The 19,557-nt window shown below is 48.4% G+C and overlaps 1 protein-coding gene across 1 annotated transcript in view; it reads right to left on the bottom strand.

Annotated features, from left to right (window-relative positions):
* Positions 1-499, bottom strand: part of MYLK (myosin light chain kinase) — a 206,873-nt gene extending 206,374 nt beyond the window's left edge. Inside the window, 1 exon segment of the mRNA XM_056127583.1 lies at positions 335-499. Coding sequence (XP_055983558.1) covers positions 335-499 — 165 coding nt within the window.
* Between the last annotated feature and the right edge of the window lie 19,058 nt (positions 500-19,557).

Raw genomic sequence — 19,557 nt, 5'->3', positions numbered from 1 at the left:
GACCATCTTCTAATCAGAGAGCACATATCTCATACACAATGACATTAGCAGCCAAAACTTCACTGTCCCTTCCATCCACAAAGCTTCAGTGTCCCTCCCATCCCCATCCCCAAGTTCTTGAACACAGATCCAAGTCAACCACGAATAAACATAAACTAGGACAAAATGGTATGTATTCGCTTTTTATGTGGATTCAAAAGAAGTCCAGGCCCTCTACCAGAAAAGGCTGCTGTGGCAAACGCTTGAGACAGATGAGCGATTGCACCCCCCTCACGGCGGCTAACCCAGCCTCCCTCCTACACGCGCCTCACCCTCCCTTCCACACGCTCCTTACCCTCCCTTCGAACTTGGCAGTGGCACCCTCCTTGATGCAGAGGTTCCGAGGGGGCAGAATGAACGCAGGGGCCTCGCTCAGGGGCATGGAGCCGATGCTTGAGCGATCCATGGTGAGGGAGGCCTTGGACACGTGTGTCGAGGCTGCCAGCTTCACATCCCCCATGGTCTGTAACAGGAAGGAGACAGAATCAGGCGTGAGACACAGTCCTATCTACCCGGTGGTTCCAGCGGGCCCAGGCACTAGGGCACGCAGAGTGGTTGCTCCAGGAGGTCAAGGCTGACCTAGAGTGCCCCCTGGGAACACACGCCCCTGTGCCCTCTGCACGCTGCCAGGCTGCACCCAGCCTCCTCAAACCCCTCTCAAACCCCATAATAACTCCTAGGAAAGGTGCAGCTGTGACAGGGATCTGGTGACTCCCGGGCGCCGAGGGCAGAATGTGGTCAGTGTTTAGAATCACCCACACTTGTAAACCAACATCCGCATTAGCCCTTGCACTTTCAGCCGCGGAGAGGGGGTACAATCATTGCTCTGTCTCAAGGAGCCTCCACGTGCAAAAGAAAAACGGAACAGGGTCCTTACACCAGCAAAGGAAAGCTCACATGTTAAAACAGCAGGGATCTCTCTCAGATAAGGTGAGGGAAAAGGGCTTGATTGAAGAGAAGGAAGCTGGGTTAGAGAGGGAACTGCACTTAGGGGACATGACTGACATAAGATCAAAAGTCAGAGGAAGTCAGAGAAGAGGGTTTTAAGGTCACACAGTGATGAGTGCTCACTAAACATTTTGCACGTTATATTGCTGACCCAAATACAGTGATACGTGTAAGTCACCTGTCAATAAAACCGAAAGGAAAAGTCAGATTATCCAGGCCAGCTCCTTCTTTGATAGCAGGCCCAGAACAAGTGAGTCACTCATCCAGAGACCGTCATGACACCACTGGGAGCCCTCAGCTCCTGGCCAGTGCCAGGGATACGAGGCCAGGTGGGAGGAGAAAGGAGATCCCTTAGGAGAGACTGCAACGTGGCATTGCTCCCAGGTATGAATCAGATCTGCAGACTCTGGAAACTGATCTCAAAAGTGGAGAAAAGATCTGTTGGAAAGATAGCGCCCCCCCCCCCCCCCTTTGGGAAGCTTCCCGAATCACAATGAAGCTGGGGAACCAGCTTGGGAGTGAACAGCAGCAGAGAAAAGCTGATGGTCAGACATGCCTGGTCACAGGCCTCCACAGCCACCATCCGGAGTCCACGCTGATGCATGTGGGGGCTAGGTCAGGTGGGTGCCCCCAGGCTGGGCTTGCCCTGGCTGGGGACCACCTCTTCCTCACCACTGATCCTTGGTGCCAATCTGCCTCAGGTATGTGACAAACAGAAGGCAGACAGTGTCGTGGTGTTGATTTCTCTATTCACTTCCTTGGGCTTTTTAGTCACACACAGTCCCAGGTGGCGGCTTGCTCTAACACAAATGAACAATAGTGTCCAGAGCACGCAACCCGCTTCAGTGCAATGATGTCTCATGAAAACTAAGGCAGGGATGCATCTTTTTTTTTTTCGTTTCTTTCATTTTTTAAAATTTTTACTTATTTTTATTTTTTTTATTATTAGTGAAACACCATGAGGTACAGTTGTAGACTTACAATTTTTTGTGCTTGGGTTTGATTATACAATGATCAGATACCCATCCCTCCACCAGTGCCCATTTCCCACCACCATGGATAATATCCCTCCCACCCCCATTCCCCCCATCCCACCCTGTCTCTGTGGTAGGGCAATCCCTTGTGTTCTCTCTCTCCTTTTGGGTGTTGTGGTCTGCAAAAGAGGCATTGAGTGGCAATCATGTTCAGTCCATAGTCTACTTTCAACATGCATCTCCCCTCCTGGGAGGATCCTCCAAACACCCTTTATTTGGTGCTCCCTTCTCTATCTGAGCTGCCCTGTCCCCTAGAATGCCCGGCTGGCCTCTAAGCTATGGAGTAATTCTCCTGGTGCTGATCTCAGCTATTCTTGGGTATTAATCTCATATTTTGTTACTTTATAAGGGATGCATCTTTTGAGGCTGCAGTGGCAGTTACACAGAAATAGATTTGTTTGTAAAAAACACAAGTCTGCTGAACAAACTCAGCTTTTTTTTTTTCTTTTTGGGTCACACACGTTGATGCTCAGGGTTTACTCCTGGCTCTGCACTCAGGAATTACTCCTGGTAGTGCTTGGGGGATGATATGGGATGCTGGGAATTGAACCCTGGTCGGACCCACCCAAGGCAAACGCTCTACCCGCTGTGTTATCGCTCCAGTCCCTCAGCTTTCTTTTTCACGGAGGTATCAGTCTTGCAAACAAAATTCCCACCTAAACAATAAGACTATTAGTTTAGTGAAGTAAGTTACAAAACATGCAAACTGAATGCAGCACTGCATATAAGCCAGAAATATCTATGCACTTTACAGTGCTCAGATATTATAGACTACTCGTATATCAATAGGAACTATAGCTCATTTGCTCCTCATACAGCACAGGGATAGATAACATCATCCCTACTTTACAAATTAGAAACTGGGGCAAGAGAGATGAAGAAATGTCTCCAAAGTCATGGTGTTTAGTAAAGGCTAGAGCTGCCATTTTTGCCTAGGCCTCTGGCACCGAAGTCTCTATTTTGGGGGTTTATGATTACTGCAGGGGTCACTCCTGGGGGCCAGCAGAAGTGCACAGAGAGAATGTAGTGGCAAGTACGTGCTTTATTATTTGAGCCACAACTCCAGTCCCAGACTATCTATTTTTCTATGTACATATGGCGGGCAGTTGGACTATATCAGTGGCACTCAGGGGCTACTCCTGACTCTGTGCTCAGAGGTCACCCCTGGTGATTCTCAGGGGACCATCTCGTGCTGGGGATTAAGTCAGATTGGCACAATGAAACTGCCTTGGCCCCTGCTATCTCTCTGGACCTCTATTGCTTTTGGTTTGTTTAGGGTGGGGGGGGCATACTTGGTGGTGCTCCGTTCTTGGGAGTTGCTTTTGCAGTGTAAGGGGGACATGTGGTGACTGAACCTGGGGTTTGACATGCAAAGCATATGCTCCAACCCACTGAGCCATCTCCCTGGTCCCCAGAACCCCATTCTCCGCCCCTGGGCCCACCTGCCCCCACGAGCCAACAGAGATGGCCAATGGAAAGGGTGTGGGAAATTGGGGTGACAAGTCAAAAGTGTGGAGCTGCACTACAAATATAGAATTAAGACTATATGTTAACACTACATTGACAACCTAAAAGATGGATCATAACCCAGGGTAAAATGTTTGCAAGATAAACAAAGGACCAGGGAGCTTTCTTGTGAGAAGAAAGCAGCCTGGTAGCTAGATGGGCAGAGGAAGTGAATGGCCTGAACATGTCCCCAAAGATAAGCCAGTGATCACGGAGCAAAAAAGGTGCTCTAAACCTCAGGAAGAACCCAGGTCTGCAGGTAAGAACGTGTTCTTCTTTTTAAAGACAGACCACATGGGCATTTTACAAAAAGACCAACATAAAATACCAGAGGGACTGTGCTGAGGTGGGCATGAACCCCACCCTTCCCGGAGGGACAGAAATCGGTATTATCTCCTAGAAAGCAAAGAGGCGGAGGCTTGGGGGTGCAGGGGAGGAGGCAGGAATGTGCCCCAGTCTGTCCCAAACCCTGGCTCAGAAGGCACAGCATGCTTCCTTCTCTACCTGGACCCCTTCTGCAGTGACGACCCCTTTAGGAGTGGTGCCCCACTTTCTACAACTCCTCTTGTAGTCTAGCTTGAAGCCTGGAGGCCACCCACAAAGGCATATGTCACTTATCTCCATGACTATGGCGCTGGGTTTAATCCCTGGCACAGGAGGAAAGAAAGGAATATACTTGACCTCAAGAACACAAGAAGGGCGGTCACCCACCTCTGGGGGTTCTGGCTGCAGGTGGAAATGGGTCAGACGAGTCAGCCCAGAAAGAGACCAGCCAGTCCCTGGGAGGAAAGGGTGGGTCCACACAGGCAGAAACAGAGCAGTGCCGTGCTGGCCCTACACAGGGACAGCCCCGCCCAGCCCCACCCTGCACACTGCCATCTGCAGCGTAAACAGATTCCACGCTGCCCATTACGACTGTTGACATAGCTGAAATGTTATATATATATTAAAGCTCAGGCCAGATCATCCTGTTCCCTTACATGCCTTCTCCAGCCTGAAACCTGCATTCCAACCAGAAACACGAAAGAGCCTGGGTGAGGCCTGCACTCACTGTCTGTAAGAACAGTGCTAGAGTCAGAACCAAAGACACCCACTGCCATTATGACAGTGACGGTTGGAGGGATCGCTCTGGATGGGAGATGTGTGCGGAGAGTGGGTGAAGGACCAAACACAATGGCCTCTCACTATCTGTACTGCAAACCATAATGCTCAAAAGTGGGGGGGGGGGGAGGGGAGAGAGACAGAGACAGAGAAGTGCCTACCAGAAAAAGTGGGGGATGGCAGGAGGGAAACAGGGGATATTGGTGGTGGGAAATGTACACTGGTGGAGGATGGGTGTTGGAACGCCGTATGACTGAAACTCAATCATGAAAGCTTTGTAACTACATCTCATGGTGATTCAATAAAAAGAAGAAGAGGAAGAGGAGGGGGATGGGAAGGGGAAGGGGAAGGGGAAGAGGAAGGAGAAGGGGAAAGGAAAGGAGAAGGACAAAAGAAGAGAAGACGAGGAGAAGGGGGGTTTGGAAAAGGAAGGAGAAGGGGAGAAGGAAGAAGAAGAAAGAAGAAACGCCCCACACCGTACTGGGGGAGGGGGAGTGGTCCATCTAATATCAAACGCATGTGAGTCAGAAGACATAAAATAAGGCCCAAGGTGATAGTACAGTGGATAATGTGTTTGCCTTGCATGTGGCTGATTGGGGTTCGATTCCAGTACTCCATATGGTCCTCCAAGCCCCACCAGGAGTGATCCCTGAGTGCAGAGCCAGGAATAAGCCCTGAACCCCACTGGGTATGGAAACAAGGAAAGGAAAGGAAGGAAGAAAGGGAGGGAGGAAAGGAAGGAGGGAGGGAGGAAGGGAGAAGACATGGAATAGGGCAAGAGACTGGCAGTCTACATGCGGGAAACAGCACCCTCCTTCTCGACTGCACCTCAACACATGTACACACACAGCTCAGATCAAATCTCATCTCCAAATAAGATTTTACAAGCAACTTACTTCACTTAATCATTCAAAGTTCTTCTAAGGTGACTTGATTTCAATCAAAAGCACTCTCTGTTAAACACGGGGGAAAAACCCTTTCAATTACAGGAAGAAAAAAAAGCAATTCTGAGACCAAAAGACTGAGACAAAAGCAAAAAATCTGGGATCAAGCTGATCCCTGATTGGGCAGAACTAGTCTGAGAAGCCCAATCCCCCTTCCCCACCAGAGGGCATCTGTTCAGATGTGCCAGGGCACCCAGAGAATTGTGCCCCTGCTGCCTGCCAGAAAGGGCACTCTGCAGGTTCCCCATTCTCAGCCTGGCAGTGCCCGCCCATCTCTGGCACACCTCAGAGGCCACTGAGCATCTGCCTAGCCCACCTCACTCCTCTCTCAGAACACCCCAATGATCCTCCCCAATCTTCTAATCCCTCTAATCCAGAGCACGCTACTTGTGGCCCTGCACTGCCCCTCCCCCCCCAGCCCCCCTGCTGTCTTGCTGTGACCCAGAGGCACAGACAGTGGGGCACAGTCTCCCCTGGAGGCCTCTCCGCCTTACCAGTCTTCCTCTGGGCAGCTCTCCGGGAGGCGGCCACGGCCTCCCTGTGGCGCTGCAGATTCCTGCCCAATGTCTGCTACAGAAGGAAGCCGGGAAGAGACGCTGCCCGGACCAGGGCCAGACTGCACAGCTAAAGGACCTTTGTCTGACTCTGCCTGCAGATGTTGCAACTTGCCTTCTGTTGGGCAGCTGGCTTTGCCCAGGAGCAGATCCGTTGTTCTGATTCACCCAGCTGGGGTGACCTTTGGAACCCCGGCGGCCAGCCTCAGAGGCTCTCAGTGGGGTCCCCCTTGATCAGAGTGCTGGGTGCGATGTGAGGGGGGTGGGGGGCAGAGGGAGGATGCCCTGGGCATAGCCCCAACTCCACATCTGGCCAGAACACCCCTTGGCCTGCCACATCCGGCCTCTGCTGCCCACCAGGGTTCACAGGGCATTTGACTCCTGTGACCCAGCTCCCACTTCTAAGCGGAAGCAACCAGTTTATGACCACAATCCCTGAGCGCAGACAGGAGGACAAAGGCTGCAAACTGTCAGGAATCTAGGATGGGCACCAGCACCCCCGTGGGCCACGTGCATATCCGCTCTGGGCCAGAATCTCCAGCAATCCTGTCTGGCACCCACCTGCCAGCACGATAGTAAGGGGCGCCCAGTCCAGCCCACTACTCCAGAAAAGATGTACTTCCAAAGCATCTCTCGGGCCACAGAGAGAGCCCAGGGGGGAAAGCACTTGCACGTGGCAGGCCTGGGTTCAATCCCTGGCACCCCATATGGTCCCCTGAGCACTGAGCCCTGAGAGGTGCCTGAGCACCATCATGTGTCCTCTCCAAACAGAAGCAAAAAAAGGAAGTGGGTCCAAAGAATATCTCAGCACATATGCACAATCTGGGGCAGACTGTGGCCACTGAATCAAGGATGACATAAAACGACAAAAAATAAAAGTTATTTTTACCATGTTTTTATCACTCAAATAAGAGCTTTCCTTTCATGTTTAAAATGTTGTTTCTTTTTATAAAAAATGCTATGTAGTATACTAAGTTTTTTTCTATAGCATGTATTGTTTTGTTTTCTGTTAACTCACCTGACATATTTTCCTTACAATATAATATTTAAGTTAAACTGGTTCATTTATATAATAGCAAAATAATAAATCACATCAAATTCATGTTAGAGAACATAATTACAGTTGCACCTTAATTTTAACATATTTTCTGTTAAGTGACAAATACCTTACATTTATGAATATAAAAACATGCAAAATTTCATGTAAATCATATGTTAATGATTTTACTATGACACACAGTTACTCTTTCATTTTATATTTCATTTAATAAATTCAACCCGAAACTGCATAAGAGATTTTCAGTTATAAAAGTCCTTAATAATTAACCTATAAGAATAATTATCTACATTGTCGCTGAAAAATAATTAATTTTGAAAAAATTGTGATATGAAGATTCTCAATAATAAATTTTCAGGTTTTTCTCCTATGCTCCTCCTTTTAAATTTAATTTAATTTTTATAAAGTTGTTCACAATAATTTATTACATTTAACATTCGAACATCAATCCTACCACCATGACACCTTCTCGCCACCTTATTTCGAATGCTTCCACCTGAACCCTGAACTTTTCCCCAAAGCAGACCCAAAGTAATTTATTTTGTATTTCTTGTCATGAATAATCTGCTAAAAATTATTCAAAAAATTTTCCCTAGAGGAAAGTGTGTGAAGATTGTTGTATTTCACCCTGGAGACATTAAGCCCTTCTCTAAGAGATACTAACATGTTGTTAAAGGTTGAGCCTTGTGTGTATATATATATATATACACACATATCTCCTTCCTGAGATTGGTTGTTTTCTACTTTAAACGTCATCAGATGTGGTGTGCTACCCTCGATACATCAGTGGTGTAAAGTATGAGATGTTATGCAGCCTCGTGCTACAGGAATTCTGTCACTGTCACTGTCCTCCCATTGTTCATCAATTTGCTCGAGCGGGCCCAGTAACATCTTCACTGTGACAACTGTTACTGTGTTTGGCATATCGAATACATCCTGGGTAGTATGCCAGGCTTTGCCGTGTGGGTCAGATACTCTCGGTAGCTTGCCGGGCTCTCCGAGAGGGGCGGAGGAATCGAACTCGGGTAGGCCATGTTGGCTGCGTGCAAGGCAAACGCCCTACCCGCTGTGCTATCGCTCCAGCCCTCAGGAAATCTAAAGGTAAAGGTAAAGGTAAAGGCCCTCCCGTTGATCGTCGATTTGCTCGAGCGGGCCCAGTAACGTCTCCATTGGAGACTTTGTTGTTACTGTGTCTGGCATATCGAATACTCTCGGTAGCTTGCCGGGCTCTCCGAGAGGGGCAGAGGAATCGAACTCGGGTCAGCCATGTTGGCCGCTTGTAAGGCAAACACCCTATCCGCTGTGCTATCGCTCCAGCGATTAAGTAACAATGTATATTACTATTAGGTATTCTTAATAATTAAGTAACAATGTATATACTATTAGGTATACTTAATAATTTACTTCTCTGTAACTATAAAGGTAAAGGCCCTCCCGTTGATCGTTGATTTGCTCGAGCGGGCCCAGTAACGTCTCCATTGGAGACTGTGTTGTTACTGTGTCTGGCATATCGAATACTCTCGGTAGCTTGCCGGGCTCTCCGAGAGGGCCGGAGGAATCGAACTCGGGTCGGCCATGTTGGCCGCTTGCAAGGCGAACGCCCTACCCGCATGCTATCGCTCCAGCCAGGAATTCTAAAATTTAAAATATAGTTTTTCTGCAGATTCACTCATGGGTGAGGCTGTCTAAGCCTTAGAAGAGCAGTCATGAGCATGGCAGCAATTGAGTTCTGGAGGTTTTCAGCTGCCAATGCTCTGTTGGGGTGGGGAGGGGAACTCACCCACCCCCTCTGAGTTGGCCCTGGTAAGACGGCCTGGCGCGGGGTCTGGAGGCATTTCTGCGGCATGTCATTCTATGTTGCTCTCTTTCAAGAGGTTTACTTGTGAGTCTCTGGATCATGGCTGTTAATGAGTTTATATGGCGCCAAAGGTGGTTCATGGGTGTGACTGCCAGGCTACCGGAAACACGGGGAGATGCGGGGAGGTTGCCCATTCCTGACTCTGTGCGAGCCAGGAGATTGCAGAACGGCAGGAATTTAATCTTTCCATCAAGTCGTATTTGACACCTGAGCATACCAGCGTCTGAGCACACGGAGGTTGCCCCTGGTTCTCAGACCGTGCAGTCTGCTCTCGGGACCCCTATGTGCTCCCAAAACAAAACCAAGAGCTTCTGGTGCTGAGCTATTGCTTCTAATATTTAATACGTTAGAAATTTAAACTGAAAGACATACATCCATTTAAAATTTCAATAAGAAGCCCATATATGGCAACAAAAATGATATCTTTGAAAGAAAAACATTTTTCCCCAGAATAATAACAACAAAATATGTGAGCAAGCCTACTTTATGCATTTCGGCCAATCTGGCCCATGTCTGGTTTTATAGAAAATATCAAAACTTACATATCTGCTTCTGCATTTTATCTTTTGGGACATCATAGTATTTGAAGCCTCTGGAAAAAATGCTACTATAGACAGTAAAGTTGACAGAGTAAAATGGAGCCTGACGGAGGCAAAGGAGATCTTTGCACAATTTGGACCTCCAGGCACCTTCTCCTACCTCAGGGTCCCTACATGCTCCCCTCACTATTCTCTCCCCATCTATCTCATCATCCACTCTCCTAAGAGCACATATATGGAAGGGGAAATGCTTGATCCAAGTAATGGTATGTGACTTTGAGGGGGAATGAGGAAGGAGAGGGAACCAATAGCTAACCTGTTTGTTTATTTTCTAATTTCGAATCACCATGAGACACACAGTTACAAAGTTGTTCATGATTGGGTTTCAGTAATACAATCTTCAAACACCCATCCCTTCACCAGTGAACATTTCCCACCACCAATGTTCCCACCTGGGCATCCCAGCCTGCCTCGATGGTCTATGGCAGGCACACTCTCTCTCTCTTTCTCTCTTTCTCTCTCTCTCTCTCTCTCTCTCTCTCTCCCTGGGAATTATGGCTCGCAATACAATGTAGGTACTGAAAGGTTATCATGCAATCCCTTTACCTACTTTCAGCACTCAGTTAAACTAAATGATCAGTTTCAGATCATTTCCAAGCATCTCTGTCAATAGCTAATCTGATTTCATCTCTTCCAAAGGGAGTGGATTGGGCACATGAGGTGCAGAGATATTTGAAGCCCAAGACAGAAACAGAGGACGTGAATGTCTTGACATCAATCATGTTCTTTGCAAGTACTGCATATACACTCAGACCTGGCCTATGGGAGACAGTTGAATATTTGAGAACAAAGAAAGGCAGAAGCAAATCCAAAGTATGATGTTCATCACCAAGGAATGGAAGTGAACAGGATCCAATTCTCTCAGAGGGAGGCTCGGAGGTAGGGAGACACCAAGGCAGGGGAGTCATTCTGAGCTGGACAGAAATAAGGAAAATGATTTGGACAGGATAGTGACTGTGTGCATAGATACCTGTGGGTTACATCAAGCAAAGCAAGAACAGCAAACACATTGTAAGCTGGACACAGCAATCGAAAGAACAAATTTCAAGTTCCTATATTTTGGCTGGAAAATAAAAATGAAACAATTGCTCAAGTAAACCCTGGCTGATCAAGATGCCTCAACTCAGATTTCTGGCCCCAACAGAGGTTGGGCCAGGTCCATGGAACAAGCATGCCTCAAATCCCTTCTGCTGTCTCTGCCCCACATATGGTCAGCAGTCGTGTGATCCTCTGATGAACACCTGTCTATCCCACTGGACCACCAGCCCACCAGGTCCCAGTTATTTGTGTTCTGCTCACTGCAATATCCCCAATGCCTAGATATTGATGTATAGATAGCAAGTTCTCAATAAACATTCATATAAAACATGAATGAGTGGAAATGTGGCTCAAAATAATAACTAAGAAAAGAATCATCTCCAAACTGTGACACCATTCAATTTTTTTTGTACAGGAATTTCATGGATGGTAGAGAGAGAAAGAAGAGAAGTGAGGAAGTGGCACAGTAACACTCATGGGACACAGAGGTACCTGATTTCGGTACATGGATGTCAGTCTAGCTCAAGGGCTGACATGCGACTCACACAGCCCTTCTGTTCCTTGCTCCTCAGCTTGCTGTGTGGAAAATGGGCATGAGCCTGCCTGGCTGGGTCTCAGTCTTTCAGGGTTTCCTGCTCTGTTCACTCAGAGTCTTGGGTCCAGGGTCCTGGTTTTATTTTGTCCCCCAGAATCAGGTTCATCTCTGAGCCACCACAGTCCCTGTTCTTCCTAATGGCTTTCTGGATCTTTCTTGCTAGGAAAGATGTTCAGGTTTGGGTTGGGTTTCTGCAGGCAGATGAGCTGCTCACAGCGGCCTGGTCACACCAGCACACACATACACACACTCACACACACACATCAAGTCAAATAAACACACCCAATCCCCCACACACTGTGAAAGCGTGAGGTCTGTTCGTTTGCAGCTGCTTTCTTCCTGTTGGGATTCTTGTTTAATTTGGGATTTTATGAGAACAGGCTCAGAGAAGCTTTCCTCAATAAAAACCACATGCAAAAAAGAAATCAAAGCCAGACCAACATCCCTGATTAGAACTAAGTGAAAGAAGTGCAGCTCCTTCCCACTCTAGACAATTCTCCACTAATACCTGCCTGGTTTCTCAGAGAGTCAACATACCCACCCAAACACACACACACACACACACACACACACCAAATACACCCCCTCACACATACATACACACCCACACACCACATACAGACACCCCCCACACATACACACATCACATAACATCCCCCCAGACACACCCATATACAACACACACCTACACACACATCACACACACACACACAGACTCACACACATATACCACATACACGCATCCCTACTTACCCCCACACCATATACACACCCCCATAGACACACCCACACACACACTGCACATACACATATCCACACACCACATGCACACACCCACACATACCACATACATACCCCCCCACACCTGCATACACACCCCACATACATAGATACCCATGCATGCCACACACAAACCTACATACCCACACACCACTCTACCCATCCACAATCACACACGCATGTATCCCAAACATATACACACTATACACATACACACCATACACATATATACACATCACACGCATAACACACACCCCACACTCCATACACATGCACACCAAACACACCACCCACATGAGGAACAGTGATTAGTTTAGTGAGCACTTTTACATGCCAAGCACTCAGGTGACTGGATTGGGGTCACACCATCCCGGTGCTCAGGGTTTACTCAGGCTCTGTACTCAGGGGTCACTCCTGACAGTGCGGGGGACCCTAGGAGGTTCTGCGTGCAGGTCAAGCGCCCTCCTTGCTATACTATGGCTCCACTTAGTTCCTTAGCAGGATGGCAAGTACGAAGAGCAAGACCTGGGGCAGCGTGGGGGATGCATCTCAGCTCCCCGTGATGGAAAGCTCCCCTTCTGAGCCGGCACTCTTCCTTTCCCTTCCCCGCTCCAGCGACCTTTTGCGATTTGAGCTATTCTGAAAAGGGGCTTTGGGGAAGAGGGTGCAGGAAGCCCTGGGTGTGCTGCAGGTCGAGGACTGCAAAGTACCTTTGAGGGGTGCAGAGGGGCTTTAGAAAAGGCTCCTCTGAGGGCTGGGAGCCAGATTCTGATCAAACTAGAGACACCCCCTGCCCCCCTGCCCCCCCCAACACCACCCTTCCCCCACCCGGGACGTTTCTCCCTCTGAAGGGAGCTGGCGGGGGATACTCAGGGGGAGGCCACTGCTCTGCTCCTGGGCTGCAAACACCAGGGGTGCAGCCTCAGGTGCGGATTGCTCCAGGAGAGCCAAGGTTGAGAGAGTCCTGCCTCCACAGACATGCCCCATGGAAGGTGCTGGCTGGACTCACCAAGGAGAGCGGGAGGGGCTGCAGGACTGTGGGGGCCCCCTGAGAGCAAGGCGGGGCTTGAAGACACTCTGCAGCCAGAGCCCCTCCTGGCAGGGGTGCTCCCTCCTGGGAGCCTGGCACACTCTGGATAGTGCTCCCCCATGCGACGGCACAGGAACGAGGAAGACTGGGTTGAGCCACCAGAGTCGGAGCCGGCAGCTCTTCAGGTTCTCTCCGGGAACCGAGAGCCAAGTTTGCCATGGTCCCCCACCAGCACTCCCTGCCTCCCGGTCGACCCAGTGGGGGACATTCCCAGGTCCCCTTCCTCTGAGAGAGGTGCTCAGAGCAGGGCAGGAGGGGAGCATAGGTGTACCCACATGCCGGAGGAGTCAAAGGTGTGAACACTCGGAGTTTCTCAACTAGTGAGAGAAGCAATTCTCACTCTAGAGTTCCCCAAAGGGTGTGACAGCAATCCCTGGCCCCAGGGACTGGTCGGGCACAATTAAAGGGGCACCTTCTCTCTGTTCCCTTAAAGAACATAGTTTTCAGGGGGATACTGAGCCCCCTGTTTTGGTTTGTTTTGAAAAGGGTGCAGTTGCTCAGATAAGCTTGGGATGCTCTGACCTAGGGTCAGGCCAGGTATACCAAGAGCGTGGCTGGGAGACTGAGGCCCCTGCTTCTGAGAGTGAGCGGAGGGCTGCAGGCGCCTGCATCTGAACTTGCCTGGAGGATGTGCTTATCCCTCTAAACCGCAATTTCCTGCTCTGTAAATCGGTTTTGAGGAGCTCTAGCGAGCTAAGAGGCAGCGTCAGGTATCGAATACAAAGGAAATACTCAGAACACCAATATGCTGTGACCGGTCTCTGTCTGATGCTGCCTGGAACACAGTTACTCCTGGACAAACAGCAACTTTCAAGAACCCGAGCAATCACATTTCATCGAGATGTTCTAGCTCACTGGCTTTCAACCGTCCACCTGTAAAGCTTCCCTGTGGGCCTTTGGAAGTTCCTGCAGGCGCAGCACGAGCCAGCAGTGCCACGCATCAGGTAGTGATGACTCTTAATGGCAGGCAGGAACCCTCTCTGAAGAGGCACCCGTTTGTGGCCAGGGCTGAGAGCCCTGTTCGATCTCATTTAAATATCGCTAAAATCTTCCCTATTGATCAATCAAGGAGAGCATTACTCATTCATGCTCTGATACTCTGTTTTGCATCAGCCCTTTGTCAGTCACAGGGGGACAAATGTGCCTTCCTGGGAATAGGGATCCCAAGGAAATAAGCATAGGGCCATCCACACAGGAAAGTCTTGCCAGGGAGCTGAGGATGGCCCATCTCTTACAGCAAGGAAGCTGTCTGGCAAAGGGGGGCTTAGAGGAATAATTCTGAGAATCTGTCATTAAGTGGATTGAGCCTGGGCTTCAGAGCCAAGAGGAGATCAATGCTCTTAGGGGGCTTGTCAGTGATACTGAAGGGTTTTTTAATTTTAAATGAGCATCAAGCTGCTGAATTAATTTATGAAATGCCTCCTTAATCAAGATCTCACTTCAACTCCAAATTGAACTTATATCCAAATAAGTTATAATCTTATTTTCCTGATGGGAAATCTGGAGCTCAAGCCAAGTGAAGATAAAAGAAATTAAGAGATTAAAAGAAATTAAAGAAAAAGCAGAAGGTCTGGGAGACGACAGAACAGTGAGGCAGCATGCTAACAGGCATCTGACCTGGGCTGGGTTCCCTGCACCGAACGCTCCTGCCTCCCGCCCCGCACTGCTAAGGCACAAGCCTGAGGCTCCGAGCACCACCAGGGGCCCAGGTCCCCCAGCCTGGCAGGACCTGAGAGTGCCACACCCTGGGCCTTTGCACTGAACCACCAGCCAGGTTGCCCAAGAGTTTCCAGGGGAGCCCCAGGCCCTTCTGAGTACCTCCATTTGCCAAAAAAAAAGTAAAACAAATTAACTAGGGGCTGGAGCAATAGTATAGTGGGTAGGGCATTTGCCTTGCATGCGGCTGATCCAGGTTCGATTCCCAGCATCCCATATGGTTCCCCTCCCTCCCCCCAGCACTGCCAGGGGTAATTCCTGAGTGCAGAGCCAGGAGTAACCCCTGTGCATCACCAGGTGTGACCCAAAAAGAAAAAAATAATCAACTAAAAAACTGATAACAATAAAAAACAGAACCAGAATCCAGTCCTTAACTTCAAATATTGGCTCGGTTTGGTAACAGACTGAGGAAAGAGATTTCAAGACACACAGTAATTCCATGCTGTATAGTAAATCTCCAAGTTTGCTGATGCTCCCCTAGATTGTCATTCCGGATCAACTCACTGATCAAGGAAACCCTTTGTATTTGTCCTAAACAAATGGATGCTTCAAACTCCCCCACAAGAGACTCATACCTGGTTCTTCCCCAACAAAGGGAGCACACCCCCACACGCAGCCCTCCCCAGTACCTGCTCCCCAAGAAAGAAATACCCCCCTGCCCTTCACAGAAAAAAATCCATTTTCTACCCCCACAAGCTGGCTGCACTCAGTGTCTGGGGCCAGTCCAAGACTCCACCTTGGGTGCTGCCAGGAGAAGCCAGGAGGATGGCTTCTGTCTCCACAGGCCGCTCACCCTTGCCCTTCCTGGCCGCTCATTCTGAGCGCCTGGCCCAGGACAGACTCCAGCTGTGGAGGAGAAACAATGGCCCTGTGTTTCCTGGGGATGTGCAGGGGCTGCCAACCCACCAGAAGCTCAGCCCCCGCAGCCTGGAGTCCAGCTCAGACTCGGCCCTCCCCCACTTCTTTACTTGCACACTGGTGGCTGCAGGGCTGCCTCCCCTGCTGGGGCCACCCCAGAGCAGGCAGGGTCACGGGGGCTGGCCCTTTTAGGTGCCACAGGATTCTCAGAGGTCACATCCTTTGGGGAGAGATGCAGTGACCCCAATAATCTGGAATATGAGAACTGGGAGGGCGCCTTAGGGACCATGTCATCCATCCACCTTCTTTCAGGTGGGTGCAACTGTATGTCTTTCTAAGGGCACTTGAGGCCCCCTCGTCCGACTCAGAGATTAGGAGAAAGTATTTTATATCAAAATCAGTGCATTTACATTATATAGCATAGAATGACAATTACCAGTAAATTTTACAAGTAAATAGAGAACTTCAAAAACATGAGGCTCGGGGCTGGAGTGAGTACAGTAGGTAGGTGTTTGCCTTTCTTTCTCCCCTGCCTTTGAGGATGACAAAGTTGAAGAAGACTTGGGCCAATCCAGCCCTTGCATTAGAGAAATGAAACCCAAGTCGAGGTAAATGAAGTAACGATGCAATATAGTATCTCAGGGGGTGGAGCGATAGTATGGCAGCAGGGTGCTGCCTTTTACACGGCCAGCTAGAGCCTCTCCACTCCACAGAGGCTCTCAAACGCTGCCAGGAGTGATCCCTGAGCACAGATCCAAGAGTAAGCCCTGAGCACTGCTGGGTGTGCCAACCCACCCACCCCCATCAAGAGACAGAGAGAGAGAGTGGAGAGACAGAGACAGAGACAGAGGAGATAGAGACTTGCCATAGCGATGCCTCCAGACTCTGCGCCAGGCTGTCACACCCAGTGCGACCAGGAGGGGGGCAGGTGAGTTCCCCTTCCCACCCCAACAGAGCCCCAGCAGCTGAAACCCTCCAGAACTCAACCGTTGCCATGCTCACAGCCACTCTCCACAGGCTCAGACAAACTTCATTCATGAGTGAATTTGCTGAAAACCCAGGTTTGTGGGGCAGGTGACTTAAATATCCAGGCTCACACAGAGTCGGGAATGGGTGACCTCCACGCCCCCCCCATCCCCTGTGCTTCCAGTAGCCTGGCAGTCACGCCCACGAACTGCCTCTGGCACCACATAAGCTCATGAAAGGCCATGTACTAAATTTCTCAGAAGAGAGCAACACAGAGTGACATGCCATAGAGATGCCGCCAGACCCCAACGTCATCATCCAGTTAAAAAAAATTTAATTAACCTCAGCAGTATCACCGTATTTAAAATTCTAGAATTCCTGGAGTGACATCTCGAACTCTACACCACTGAAGTACGAAGAGTAGCACAATACATTTGATGGGGTGTAAAGCAGACGGCAACCAATCTCAGGGAGAAAAATATATACGTGTGTGTGTGTGTGTGTGTGTGTGTGTGTGTGTAAGCACACCAGGCTCAAGCTTTAACACGTTAGTAAACTCATATGCAAGGTCTTAATGGCTCCAGGGTGAGATACAACAATCTTCACACACTTTCCTCTGAGGATGCATTTTTGGATCATTTTTAGTGGATTATTCATAACCAGCAATATAAGATAAATTATTTAGGTCCTGCTTGGGGGCAGGATTTAGGGGATGGGGTGGAAACATTCAAAATATGGTTTTGAATGGTGGGAAGGTGATTGGTGTTGGAATATTAAATGTAATAGATTATTGTGAACAACTTCATAAAATAAAATTTAAAAATTAAAAAATAAATAGGGAAATATAGTATCTCTGTTACTAATTTTTTCTTTTTCTTTTTAAATGTAAGAGTACTGCTATTTATTCAGTCACTAATTAGCTGATTGAATTGTGCATGAACTCCACCTTACTTTTTTTTTCATTTTTTTATAATTTTGTAACTGCACCATGAGAGCAGTTACAAAGCTTTCAGGTCTAAGTCTCGGTCATACAATGAAACACCAGTACCTTCACCAGTGCCCATTCTCCACCCCCAGAAACCCCAGTATACTCCCATCCCACACCCTCTCCCTACCTGTGGGGAAGAAGATTTCCACATTACTCTCTCTCTACTTTGATCACATTCAATATTTCGACACCAGACCCACCATTATTATTTGAGATTTACCCCAACACTCAGATCTGCTGAAAAGGCAACAGTAGACAATTTGTGTTTTATTGCTGGTTATGAATAACATACAATGTCGCGTGGCTGCAGTAGGGCCCTTTACTAATTTTCAAACAAATATTTGTTGAATGTTTCTCAGGCAGGGGTACCTGTACTGTCCAAAGAAGTTATACCTGAGTTAATTTTTATTTTACTTTTGGGGATTAGAGGGTGGGAGGAAGGCTGTGTCTACAGCTGGCAGTGCTGAGGATCTATGCCTGGCTCTGTACTCGGAAGTAACCCCTGGTGGTGCTTGAGGCACCATATGTGGTGCCCATGGAACCAGGGTCGGCTGCATGCAAGGCTTCTTGTACTAGCTCTCTGGCTCCTAATTTCCATTTTCAAAGCAAATCTCAAAAAATAGGGATTAGGGGCTGGAGTGATAGCACGGCGGGTAGGGCGTTTGCCTTGCACGTGGCCGACCTGGGTTTGATTCCCAGCATCCCATATGGTCCTCTGAGCACCACCAGGGATAATTCCTGAGTGCAGAGCCAGGAGTGACCCCTGTGCATTGCCTGGTGTGACCCCAAAAGCAAAAAATAAAAAATAAAAATAAAAAACAAATAGGAATTATCCTTATTTTTTTTTAATAGTGAGACATCATGAGGTACAGTTGCAGACTTACACATTTTTGTGCTTGGGTTTCAATTATACAATGATCAAATACCCATCCCTCCACCAGTGCCCATTTCCCACCACCATGCATCCCAGTATCCTTCCCACCCTCCCCATCCCCCCCATCCCACCCTGTCTCTGTGGCAGGGCATTCCCCTCTGTTCTCTCTCTCCTTTTGGGTATTGTGGTTTGCAAAAGAGACATTGAGTGGCAATCGTCTGTAGTCTACTTTCAGCATGTTTCTCTCATCCTGGGAGGATCCTCCCAACACCTTTATTTGGTGTTCTCTTTATCTGAGCTCCCTTTTCCCCTAGTATGTGTGGTTGGCCTCACATGGAGTAAGATTCCTGGTACTAATCTCGGCCATTCTTGGGTGTTAGTTTCCTATTTTGTTACTTTATGTTCCCCAGATGCATGCAATCTTTCTATGTCTATCCCTTTCTTTCTGAGTCATTTCGCTTAACATGATACTTTCCATGTAGTACAACTTGTATGTAAACTTCATGACTTCGTCTTTTCTAACAGCTACATAGTACTCCATTGTGTAAATGTGCCAGAATTTCTTCAACCAGTCATCTGTTCTCGGGCACTCAGGTTTTTTCCAGATTCTGGCTATTGTAAAGAGTGCTGCAATAAACAGACAATTGCAGATGTCACTTCGACTATACCTTTTTGCCTCTCTGGTATATATTCCCAGGAGTGGTATTGCTGGGTCAAATGGGAGCTCAATTTCTAATTTTTTGAGAATCATTCATACTGTTTTCCAAAAGGGCGGAACCAGTCGGCATTCCCACCAACAGTGAAGGAGTGTCCCTTTCCCTTTCTTACCACATCCTCGCCAGCACCGGTTGCTTTTGTTCTTGTGGATATGGGCCAGTCTCTGCGGTGTGAGGTGATATCTCATTGCGGTTTTGATCTGCATCTCCCTGATGATTACTGATGTGGAACATTTTCTCATGTGTCTTTTTGCCATTCGGATTTCTTCTTTGTCAAAGTTTCTATTCATTTCATC

Source organism: Sorex fumeus, unplaced genomic scaffold (genome assembly GCF_029834395.1).
Source record: "Sorex fumeus unplaced genomic scaffold, SorFum_2.1 ptg000063l, whole genome shotgun sequence".
Classification (NCBI taxonomy): Eukaryota; Metazoa; Chordata; class Mammalia; order Eulipotyphla; family Soricidae; genus Sorex; species Sorex fumeus.
Note: the sequence above shows the minus strand (reverse complement) of the source record. Positions and strands in the feature narration are given on the sequence as shown.